The 12,500-nt window shown below is 46.9% G+C and overlaps 1 protein-coding gene across 2 annotated transcripts in view; it reads right to left on the bottom strand.

Annotated features, from left to right (window-relative positions):
• Positions 1 to 12,500, bottom strand: part of LOC134438509 (centrosome-associated protein CEP250) — a 209,862-nt gene that overhangs the window by 52,585 nt on the left and 144,777 nt on the right. For both annotated transcript variants that reach the window (XM_063188086.1, XM_063188087.1), the window contains exons 15-19: positions 12,411 to 12,500; positions 11,041 to 11,133; positions 10,477 to 10,644; positions 9,312 to 9,395; positions 689 to 877 (exon numbers count right to left, since the gene is read on the bottom strand). The exon at positions 12,411 to 12,500 is cut by the window's right edge and continues 90 nt beyond it. In XM_063188086.1, the coding sequence (XP_063044156.1) occupies positions 689 to 877; positions 9,312 to 9,395; positions 10,477 to 10,644; positions 11,041 to 11,133; positions 12,411 to 12,500 (624 nt within the window). The remainder of the gene's footprint in view (positions 1 to 688; positions 878 to 9,311; positions 9,396 to 10,476; positions 10,645 to 11,040; positions 11,134 to 12,410) is intronic.

Raw genomic sequence — 12,500 nt, 5'->3', positions numbered from 1 at the left:
GGTGTGCGAATGAGTGTGTGTGTGTGTGTGTGTGTGTGTGTGTGTGTGTGTGTGTGTGTGTGTGTGTGTGTGTGTGTGTGTGTGTGTGTGTGTGTGTGTGTGTGTGTGTGTGTGTGTGTGTGTGTGTGTGTAGTGCATGCTTGTGTGTATATGAGTTTGACAGACATTCTGCGGTGTGTCTGTGCACCTTTCCCAGGCACGTGGATTATAGCTGAGGGTCAGAGGCAGCTCTGGCGGGCCGGAAGCCTTTGTGCAGCATTCTGTGTGTCAGTCTGTGTGTGTGCGTATACGTGTGTATGTTGGTCAATGTGACTATTAACTATTAAGACACAAAGACCTGTGTGAGAAGGTCCTCATGGCTGGACTTGTTTCTGTCTGAACCTTTATGTTTGTGTGTGTCTGTGTCAGTCTATGAGTGTTGCTGAAGTCGTTACCCGGGCCCCCACAGGGGGTTGGGCCAGGTATTGCAACAAACCTGTCTGCCTATCTTGGGTTTTCTTTTTTTTTTTGGCTTGTCTGCCCGCAGTGTTTTGGATTGCCTGTGGGTAAAGGGGTGCAGGGGTGCAGGGGTGCAGGTGTGTGCATGTGCATGTGCATGTGCATGTGCATGTGCATGTGCATGGGCATGTGTGTGTGTCTGTCTGTCTATGCAACTGCATGTGTGTATGTGATGGAGCCCCAGCCAGACCTGTGTGAGTAGGTCCTCCTTCTCCTCCTGCAGCTGCTGCAGTCGTAGCTGCTGGCTGTGCTGGGTCTTCTCCCTCTGGCTCTGCTCCTCCTGGCTCCTCTTCACCTCCTCCTGGGCCCTCAACACCTCCTCCTGCAGCTTCAACACCTCCTCTCGCACACACTGAGACTCCTGCATCCACTGCGACAGCTGGACAAAAACACAAACACACAGATACACACACGCACACACACACATACGCACACATTCAAGGACATATTTAGAGACACACTCTCTCACACAAACACACACAGTAGACCGCACCATTTGGCACACACACACACACACACACACACACACACACACACACACACACACACACACAATCCCCCGCACCATTTGGCACACACACACACACACACACACACACACACACACACACACACACACACACACACACACACACACACACACACACACACACACACACACACACACACACACACACACACACACACACAGACACACACACACACAGTAGACCCACACACCCACGCACCATTTGACATACACAGAAACACAGATATCATAATGTAAACACACATCCAGACAAGAGGTACCGAGCATGTAGAGAGAATGAGTGCTCTACAAAACAGCCCTTGGGCCTAACGCAGCATACAGTACAACACCACAAACAAACAACTGAAGGTGCGCCATCCGCGGCCCCGTGCACACGCACAAAGCATTAATGTTGTTGCCGGACTTTATCACGCGGCAGGATTAATTACTGCGCGTGTGCGCAAAAGTGTGAAATTAAACTCCAATTCCCATCCGTATAATTAGACAACCAAGGCGGGCAGGCAGGCAGGCAAGCAAGCAGGCAAGCAAGCGGGAAGGCAATGTAGGAAGTCAGAGGAGCGCAGAGAGGAGCCCCCCAAACCAAATGCACTGTGGCATCAGGGCCCTTCGCTTTATTGTGTGTTGTTGTCTGCTGGCGGGTGTCAGAGACGAGTGTTGATGTAGCTCCCCGTTTGTGCACGTCCTATTTGATCCCTTGTCATATTAGTGCATGTTTGGCCCCGCTATGTCTAGTCCGCCATCTCCTCCTCATCACAGAGGTAGGAATTAAAGCGATCCTATGCAACTTTGACATAAACACATAGATATAAACAACTTTATAGCGGCCTCTAGTGGTTCTGCTGAAAATGTGCATTGAACTAAATTAGACAGACATTGGCTTCGAGATTAGGCCTATGTGTGAATTAAATTTCGTTGTCTTCTGTAATTAACCAGATTCCCTTCCTTGCATTCAGTTCTCTCCACTTAAGGGGCTTTATCATATGTGAGATTCCCCCCTTGCTTATGAGTTGGCTGCTTCGTAATTCACTTCACACAACTGCAATCATGTTTGCACTTCCCTCAGATGGACATTATTTGATCCACTTGTTCTTGGCAGATATCCCCGTCTTTATTTCACATTTCCAGTAACTATATAGTACCTGTAGCCTACATTAGAAGAACGAGGAAACAAACGGCTATTTTGTTGTCACAATAACGATTTCGAAGTCGAGGTGACAAGACGCGGTTTTATCTCCTGTGGTGTTGAAAGTGAAAGTGGACATCCATATGCCGACTAGAGATCACGTTTCGTCTCCTCTTGATCGGCAACAACATATATTTTTAGCCTCGCTCGACTGATTGTGTCCTTTGACATCAAATAAAATGTGCGACATCAGATTTCAACTCGTATACATTTGTGTATATTTGTAAACTAAACGAGGTGGCGTGGGTTTTGAGAATGCTAATGCATACATCCCAGTGTAGTGAATGAATGATAAAATCCCCATCTTTTGGCGTTCGTCTCTCTCCGGTTTGAAGCCCTTTTCCAATGTTCACACAAGCGATTTATTTGCCTGTCCAAACCTTTCATCTCAATTATCTCGTGATTTATTTGCAGTCCCATTCGTTGTTTTCACTGCATGCCAGCGTGATATTTTACAATCAGCTAGCCAGTAGCCAGTAGCCAGCTTTCAGCAAGCTGCTGCCTTATGTAGACCTCCTTGGCTGCTGCTTAGCTAGCAAACGAAGGAATAGGTCTCGCTCCGCTCATACAGCATAGAAATCTAGACGCCCCTAGCGGCCACAAATTGCACAACAACAAAAGGCGCGGCGCCGCCAGGCAAAACTGCAAGTGCTGTTTCGGAGCAGGAGCACTAGGCGGTGATGGAAATATTGCCATTTTCCCCATTACGGGTCAGTCAAGCAAAATCTTGAGTACCAAGCCATTTCATGACTATGAAAAAGTTGCATAGTGTTTCTTTAAAGGGAAAAGTTGCAAAGCATGATCTCTCTCTCTCTCTCTCTCTGTTTTCTTCTCTGTATCCCTCTCTTTCTCTCTGCCTCTCAAACAGACTTAGGCACACACAACCATAGAGAAAAGACAGAAAAGAGAGGAAGAAACCCAAAGAGATAAACTCATTCTTCCCAAACAAACTCCACCTCTCCCTTTCTCCTACCCTCCCTAAGTCTCTCTCTCTTCCTCACTCTTTCCCTCCATCTTCTCTCTGCACCCGTCTGCTCGGATTAAAATGACATTTCCCCATGAGTCTCAGGAAATGCCACGTGAAGCAATTACAAACAAGCCTGATGTCCCCCACCCCAGCCCCTTTTGTGTGGAGGGAGGTGAAGCGGGGAGTTGTTGGATGGTGACGGGGGTGGGGGGGGCATCAGGCGGGATGGGGCTGCTGTTGGGGCTTGTGGCAGGGGTGCGTGTGTGTGTACGAGTGGGGGGGGGGATGTGTGAGGTTGATGGTGGGGGTCATATGCCCTTCAGCATTTTCCAATTGCAGTTAGTTCTGCCATGAATAAATAAACAAATGAATAATTGAGAGGGCGACATAAATAAATAACATCACAAACATTTCAGCAGCACTCGTAAGTATTCTGCAGATAACCGGGGCTGCATGCTAATGATAAAAAAAGGCGGCACGGCAAGCCAAGCCAGGTTCAGATGCATTATTCACCTAGCACACACCCCCCTCCTGAAGAAAATACACTACCAAAAAAGGAGACAGGTGGAGGTGCGAAGGGGGGAACAGAAAGAGAAAGAATCAGAGAGAGAGAGAGAGAGAGAGAGAGAGAGAGAGAGAGAGAGAGAGAGAGAGAGAGAGAGAGAGAGAGAGAGAGAGAAGGAGAGAGGAGGAAGAAGAGAGAGGAAGAGAGAAAGAGACAAGGAGAAAGAGAAAAAAAGAGGGGAAAGAGAAATAAATAATGAAAAAAAAATCTTTCAAGGAAGTCTAAACATCCTCTGAGCACTGAAGTGACAGGCCGATCCCCATTTATAACACACTGGGACACTGAGGCAAACAAATAACTGACCAGTCTGGGAGCTGATAAATAAAACACGCGCTGGCGTGTTCCCTCTCTCCACTGACAGGTTTATTCTAAAAAAAGTTTCTGTGCACAACTCCGCAGAGACAACCAGAAGCTCGGTTGTAAAAAGAAAAGAAAAAGAAGAAGAAAAAGATAGAGACGACAGAGTCATACTTTATTCTTTAACTGCTTGTGCATTGAACCAAGAGATGCATATGTATACAAAGGCATATGCACGCAGCCCCATATACACACACACAAACACACACCTATAACCTATGCGTGTACCGAGGGCCGAAAGAAGCATGTTGTACACACGCACATCGATGCTGTGACGACTCTGTAGGCCCCCTCCTGGTGCTAGCTAGCCAGTGCACGGGCAAGGCTGGTGCCAGGTGGGTTAATTGCAATCATTGGGTGCACCTGGGCGGTGCCTTGCTTAAAAGGTGGAGCTCTGCTCCACTCCGGTAGGCACTCCTAGGCCGTGTGTGCGGACACACGGCCATTCTCTCTCTGATCTCGCTTACTTTCTGTTCTGTCTGTCTCCCCCTTTGTTCTATGTGCCTCCATTCTCCACTCACTGACATGCACTGCACCCATTCACTCAGCCCATACCATGCTGCACCACACTTAAATCATACCCTAGACCTATTTCAATTGTAAATAAAAGATTTCTATTTGACCTGTAAATCTTTGTGTGTCTCCATTTTTATGTTGCGGCTTATGTCACGAGCCAGGTCGTAACATAAATTGGGGCCTCGTCCGAAATTTGGTGCAGGTGGTGAAACGAGACCATAGACTGACCTACATTCAGGTGAGCTTCTTTTGTTGGTTGTGGTAGCGTTGTCTCTGGTGATTTAGGAAGAGTGTTTCAGCTGGGGTCACACCCTTCCAACGAAGCACTGTTTGTTGTTTTGCTTTTTTTTGTTTTTAGGGGTAATCCTGGTCGGGAGTCTCGTACTTCTGTCGGGGGCACGCTTCGTGCAATCTTGTATTGCATCGAGTTCATGCGTTAACCAGTCGCCCCGAGGCCGGCAAGCCCTGGAAGACTAGCTAGGCCAGTTAGTTTTCTGTGAAGTTGAGGACACCAAGAGACGACACAGGTAATCTGTGACAGCCAACAAAGAAAGTTCACTTGGATGTGAGGGAGGTATTTTTGGCTTAACCTGTGTGATTAAATTTTGTTCTTGTGGTGCAGTGTAGGGTAGAATGTGTGGCGTTCGCTGTTTGTCGCTTTTTGCCAATTTTTTATATTGAGTGCCGTTACTCTTTCTTTGTGTAGCTTCAGTAATTTGGGCTGCACAAGCGAACGTGTAGGCTGGTTAAATTCGGCTTACTTTGTTGTGGAGACAAGTTGATTGCTGTGATTTCTGCTGCAGGCAGGTGATGGTAATTGGCTGTTAATGAGAACAGGTGATTTGGCTTTGAGTAAACTACCTTGTGTGCTATGTTACTGAGGACAAATGGCATAGTGGATTGATTTTGTTAGTTTACTGAATTTGAAGCATATTGAGTCGAGTTTTGTGGCTAGACTTTGCTGTGTCTATTGTGTGCCTCATTTGTTTTGGTAATTAACCTAACGACTACAGGTGGATTCTGTTGAGCAGGTTAATTGTTAAAAATGCCCACAGTTGGAAAATTGCAGCAGGAGACTATGGAAGCTGGGAAAGGTGTTGACATGCTTGATGAGGAGGTAGAGCTTCGCAAATTGGACCAGGTGATTGAACTTAAACGGTTAGAGTATGCTCATCAGCTGGAACTCCAGCGTTTACAATATGAAGAAGAGCGTGAGCGTAGAGAGCATGACCTGGCCATGAAAAAGCTGGAGATTGAAGCATTAACCAAAAAGGCTTCATCTCAGACCTCATCTTCCCCTGAATTTGACATCTGCAAAAATATTCGTTTGGTCCCACCTTTTTCAGAAAAAGACGTTGATCGGTACTTCACTCATTTTGAGAGGGTGGCAACCACATTAGCTTGGCCAAAGGAAATGTGGCCTTTAATGTTGCAAAGTGTGTTCTGTGGCAAAGCACAGCAAGTTTATTCAGCATTGAGCGACGATCAGGCTAAGCAATACGATGTAGTCAAGAAAACTGTCCTACTTGCGTATGAGCTAGTCCCTGAGGCGTATCGCCAAAAGTTCAGAAACCTTAAGAAACCAGATGACAAAACCTTTGTAGAATTTGCTCGAGACAAGGAGTTTTTGTTTGATCAGTGGTGCAGAGCTCAGAAGGCAGAGTCCAGGGAGGAGTTAAAACAACTAGTTCTTTTGGAGGATTTTATTAACTGTCTTCCTGAGTCTGTTGCTGTGCATCTGAGTGAGAAGGAGGTAATGAACTTGGATAAGGCTGCTGTTTTCGTGGATAAATATGTGCTTACACACAAACATGTTGCAAATGGCCATCGTGTTGCTCATCCAAATCTTGTGAGGAATCCTGCAAGGAGTAGGCCATATCCAGCAGGTGGAGATGATTGTCAGTACCAGTCTCACTCGTTTAGTCAATCTAGACGCTCACCCAGTAACTCTCCTAGCCACAGAAGTCAAGTGAGATGTTTCTATTGTAGAGAGTTGGGACACAAGGTGTCTGAGTGTTTGATCCTTCGCAAGAAAACGGCTAAATATGATTTGATATCCTCTGATAACCATTGCTCACAGCCAGATTCTGGTATGATGAGTAGTGTAATATCTCTTCTTGCTACTAATGGTGAAGGTGACGAGTACAGCCCTTTTGTTAGTGATGGTTCTGTGTCTTTACCGGAAGTGAAGCAGAGTGTGCCAGTTCATGTACTCCGTGATACTGGTTCTGCACAGTCCTTCTTGTTAGCTGGAACTTTACCACTATCTAATGCTACTACCACTGGATCTCATGTTTTGGTCAGAGGTATTGGAAGGAGTTCAATCAGTGTACCTTTACATAACATCTACCTAGATTCTCAACTAGTGTCTGGACCGGTTACAGTTGGGGTGCTACCATCTCTCCCTGTGCCTGGTGTATCATTCATCCTTGGTAATGACTTGGCTGGAAGTAAGGTGTGGAGTAATGCTGACCTGATGTCCCAAACTGCTGTGATGCTTGAAGCTGAAGTTGCACTGACATGTGACCAGGTTTGTCAAACTGATCTTGACCTTTTGCTTGAAAAGGCTATCAGTCATGTTTTTTCTGGGAATGGAGATCCTAGTAAAGATGTTGCTTTGGAAGTCACACCAGAGCTTACAAGTTGCGATCTCTCAATGCCAACAACAGGGGAGCTCTGCACTAGTGATTTTGAAGGTGGGGAATGCTCAGGTACGCCTGTTGAACTAAGCAAACCCCTAGGTGTTGACATGGTTCCTCATAGGATTGTGAGATTTCTACTGTTGCTTTGGGTTCTGGTGTTCGGAGATATTTCGATTGGTCTAAGACCAAAACCAGAAAATGAAGAATGTGTCGCTGTGGTGAATGCAGCGGAAATGTCGGAGGCCCTAATGATTTTTGTCCTTGTAGAAGTGCATTTCGGGTCTTTATTTCGGATTTTGTTTGAGCATTATTGGTTTAACCCATTTAACTTTATTTATGATTAATGTTAATTGACTGACCGCAGTACCATCAGCTGTAAACCCGGGTTGAAGATCATCAGCAGATGCGCTGTTCAGACGTGTCATTTTTGATTATTTTGTTTAACTCTGTTTTTGTAGACCTCTTCTCCTCCTAGGCGCCAGGATGGAGGAAGTTTAGTGTGTTCCTACTTTGGTTTGATTTCTCTTGAGATTTGTAAACAAATCTCTTTTTATGGGTGGAGGTGTGACGACCCTGTAGGCCCCCTCCTGGTGCTAGCTAGCCAGTGCACGGGCAAGGCTGGTGCCAGGTGGGTTAATTGCAATCATTGGGTGCACCTGGGCGGTGCCTTGCTTAAAAGGTGGAGCTCTGCTCCACTCCGGTAGGCACTCCTAGGCCGTGTGTGCGGACACACGGCCATTCTCTCTCTGATCTCGCTTACTTTCTGTTCTGTCTGTCTCCCCCTTTGTTCTATGTGCCTCCATTCTCCACTCACTGACATGCACTGCACCCATTCACTCAGCCCATACCATGCTGCACCACACTTAAATCATACCCTAGACCTATTTCAATTGTAAATAAAAGATTTCTATTTGACCTGTAAATCTTTGTGTGTCTCCATTTTTATGTTGCGGCTTATGTCACGAGCCAGGTCGTAACAATGCATACAGACATGCACATCTATAAGCATGGAGGCCTACCAGCCTTGACCCTTCCCTTTAAAGCGGGACCCAGGTGGGTTGCTGAATGTCCAGGGAGAGCATGATGTGGGATGCATCATGCACTGCTTAGTGGGCCCCATTAGGGTAAAGCTGCCTGCCATTCTGAAACACCACCATCCCCGCCCCGCCGCCCCCCTCACTTCAGCCGTCTTACTCCCAAGACTGCTTCCATCAACGTCTGTGTGAGACGTCGTCATCGTTTGAAGGTTTTTCTGCCCTCAAGGTTGCTTGCTGCTGCTGCTGCCTCAATGCTGCAGCTCATTAAAAAGGTCTTTTGATACAGTCCGCCGTTTGTCGCGATACAAACCCTGTCGTTTTACTGGGAGTCAGACATTTTCATTGAGTCGGGGCTCACCCTTTTCACTTGCTATTCAACGTCATGTAACGCATTACCGCTGATTATTATGGTCATGGTCAACAAAGACCTTTTTAAACGTATGGATATAATGAGGACAACCTTGAAAATAAACACATTATGTTCTGTATTATGAAACGACCTTCAGGAAAATTAGCAAAGGAAGGCTGTTGTTAAGGCATAAAAGTAAGTCCTAAACATACATTAGAGTAGTGAGCGGAGTTTAAAAATGACGGCTGAACTTTAGCTTCATGGAAGCTAGCAAGTCAATTTTTATGCATTTTCCTTTCTGCTTTTTTGAGGCTCTTGTTATGACAGTGGTACAATGTACAGGTACAATGACCCCCCAAGCTAGCGTCTTACCTTGCAGAGCCCTGTATGTGTGTGTATATGTTTCTTTGTGTGTGTGCGTGTATGTTTCTTTGTGTGTGTGTGTGTGTGTGTGTGTGTGTGTGTGTGTGTGTGTGTGTGTGTGTGTGTGTGTGTGTGTGTGTGTGTGTGTGTGTGTGTGGGTGGGTGTGGGTGTGTACGTTTCTTTGTGTGTGTGTGTGTGTGTGTGTGTGTGTGTGTGTGTGTGTGTGTGTGTGTGTGTGTGTGTGTGTGTGTGTGTGTGTGTGTGTGTGTGTGTGATTGTGTGTGTAGGATGGTGTGGATCTCACCTCCTCCTGCGTGTTCTTGAGGCGTTCTTGTGCTGTAGTCCGCTCAGCAGTCACCCTCAGCAGGGCCTCATCCCTGCCTGCTACCTGCAGCACGCACGCACGCATACACACACACGCGCACACACACAGCAGAGTCAGTAAATAAACACAATACCACCACAGTGAGCACCATCCATCCTCCACACTCACTCGCTCCCAACCCTACCACATCGCTCCATTGTTTTTTTTTCCCTGAACCTTAATCTCTGAGTTTCTTTCTCCATCTCTCTCTCTGTCTCTATCACTCCTTCTCTCTCTGTTTCATTCTGTTTCTCTCAGTCTGCCTAGGCTTTCCTTTCGCTCTACTCTACTCTACTCTACCCCCCTCTCTCTCGCTCTCTGCTGGCTGCAGCAGGTGTGGATATGGGCCATGCCAGCGTGATGGACTGCTGGAGCTAAGTGTAAGTTAAGTACGCCCTGCTCCCCGATCTGTAGAATATATTGTAGGCAGGCAGAGGTGAGAGAGGTCAGGTCAGGCCTTTCATCTTCCACAGTAGCCCCTGAGTGCTGTGCTGTGCTCTTCGGCTGTGGGTGGGGGGAGAGGAGAATGAGAGAGAGAGAGAGAGAGAGAGAGAGAGAGAGAGAGAGAGAGAGAGAGAGAGAGAGAGAGAGAGAGAGAGAGAGAGAGAGAGAGAGAGAGAGAGAGAGAGAGAGAGAAAGAGAAAGAGATAGATAGATGGGGTGCTGTAGGAAGACAATAAGGGAGAGAAGAGATAGTTTGAAAAGGACAAAGTAGAACGGAAGAGAGAAGAGAGAGAAGAAGAGCGAGCAAAAGAGTGAGTGAGAGAGTGAGAGAGAGAAGGGCGGCGGTGGAAGACATACAGAGAAAGAGGGGGGTAGAGAGAGAGACAATACAAAGACAGAGGGAGAGAGAGAGAGAGAGAGAGAGAGAGAGAGAGAGAGAGAGAGAGAGAGAGAGAGATAGAGAGAGAGAGAGAGAGAGAGAGAGAGAGAGATAGAGAGAGAGAGAGAGAGAGAGAGAGAGAGAGAGAGAGAGAGAGAGAGAGAGAGAGAGAGAGAGAGAAAGCGGGAGAAGGAAAGAGATAGATAGAGAGTCTGTGTATGTGTGTATGTGTGCTAGAGACAGGGAGAGTGGTTATGTGTGTGTGTGTGTGTGGTGCTGTACCTCCTGCTGGGCGCTGCTGTGCCTGTGGGTGAGCAGGCTGAGCTGGGTGTGCAGCCGCTCGTTCTGGATGCTCAGCTCCGACTCCTGGGCCGACAGCCTGACCTGCTGCTCCCCCACCGCCGCCAGCTCACACTTCAGACGAGACACATGCCGCTCCTCCTGCACCAGCTATGCACGCACGCACGCACGCACGCACGCAGACGCGCACACACACACACACACACACACACACACACACACACACACACACACACACACACACACACACACACACACACACACACAATATTAACACACACACACACACACACACACACATACACACACACACACACACACACACACTCACACACTCACACACTCTCACACACACACACACACACACACACACACACACAGAGACACACACAGACACAGACACAGAATTAAGAATGATGTAGAAGCACAGTACAGCTCAAATCTGCAGAGTGGACATGACGGAAAACATATTAAAGCTGAGAGTGTAATAGACTGATGACAGCTTTGCATGGCACATTAGTTTGAGTGTGTTGAGGATGCTCTTACCTGTGAATAGCAAGAGGAGTACTGCTGCTGCAGCTGGACCATGTCGGCCTTGAGCGAGGTATACCTGCTCTCCTCAGCCTCACGCTGGGTCTCCTGTGGAGCGGAGGAGGAACACACACACACACACACGAGCACGCATGCACACATACACGGCACGCACGCATGCAAGAACACACACACACACACACACACACACACACACACACACACACACACACACACACGTGTGCACGCACACATACACGCACGCAGGCAAGAACACACACACAGACACACACACACACATGCACACGCGCACACACACAAACACACGCACGCACATACACACACACACACGGGTGCACTTGCACACATGCACGCACGCACACAAACAAGAGCACACGCACATAGGCACGCACGCACGCACACAAGCAAGCACGCACACAAGCAAACACACACACACACACACACACACACACACACACACACACACATAGAAATGTGTTGCATGTGAGCACTCATCTCCATGTTCTCCCAGCAGGGAGAAGCTCTCAGTATGCCATGGGCCAAGCAGGAGCACCACCCCCACGTATACATACTGTATATACAACTCCGATCAATACATATCCAGCATGGAATAAAGCTTCAGGATATCAAAGAAGGATGGGAAACATGGAGGAGACCCAAAAATGGGCATACAAATGTACAGATTTAATGCATTTTTTGTTATTTTATATGGTTAATGTATGTTCCAAAAGAGACGCCGGGTGCTTTAGTGGGTTGGTTTATCATGCCTGAGGAGAGGAAGTATGTACTCTACGGCTGGGGGTATTTTTGGTGCAAATTAATGGTATGTGATCTGAGGGAACCTTAGGTACATGCCAAAAATGTATACAGATATTTTTTTACTATTTAAAAAAATAAATAAAACACTTTTATTTTACAAACCCTTAGGCTATACTAATTATTTAGGCAAAAAACGCTCTGCATAGTATGCCCCTCTTAGTGTAATCAACGTAACCTATTCAACTGTTTGGATGACAACATTGCTTTCATGTCAGAGTGTGTAAGTTGAATCAAAGCCAAATAAAAAAAACACTTAGATTTAAATTCATTAGAAAATAGAGTTTTCATTGTATAAGCACATGCTTCTGATGATTGTTAATGGAACTGAACATTATCATTTAAGGTTTGCATTAATCCCTTTGTGCAGAGCCGATGTTAACCTTACTGTAACCAAAATTGTAATGACCTGTCAGTAATGCTGTAGCACTGTTGTTATGATGTAGCAGATGAAGACTGAGCGGGTCGGCCGGTGGGCCAATCTGCACAAAGAGGCCAACTTCAAGTGATGGTCATCAGGATACATTATGTACTATGTTGCTGCCTACCTGTGCCTTAAGCTCCTCTCTGCAGGACTTCAGCTCTGTGTCCACGCTCTGCAATGCATGCTGGGAGTGGTGTAGCTGCTGTCGCAGGGC

Source organism: Engraulis encrasicolus, chromosome 22 (assembly GCF_034702125.1).
Source record: "Engraulis encrasicolus isolate BLACKSEA-1 chromosome 22, IST_EnEncr_1.0, whole genome shotgun sequence".
Classification (NCBI taxonomy): Eukaryota; Metazoa; Chordata; class Actinopteri; order Clupeiformes; family Engraulidae; genus Engraulis; species Engraulis encrasicolus.
This window is presented reverse-complemented; position numbering and strand designations above follow the sequence as displayed.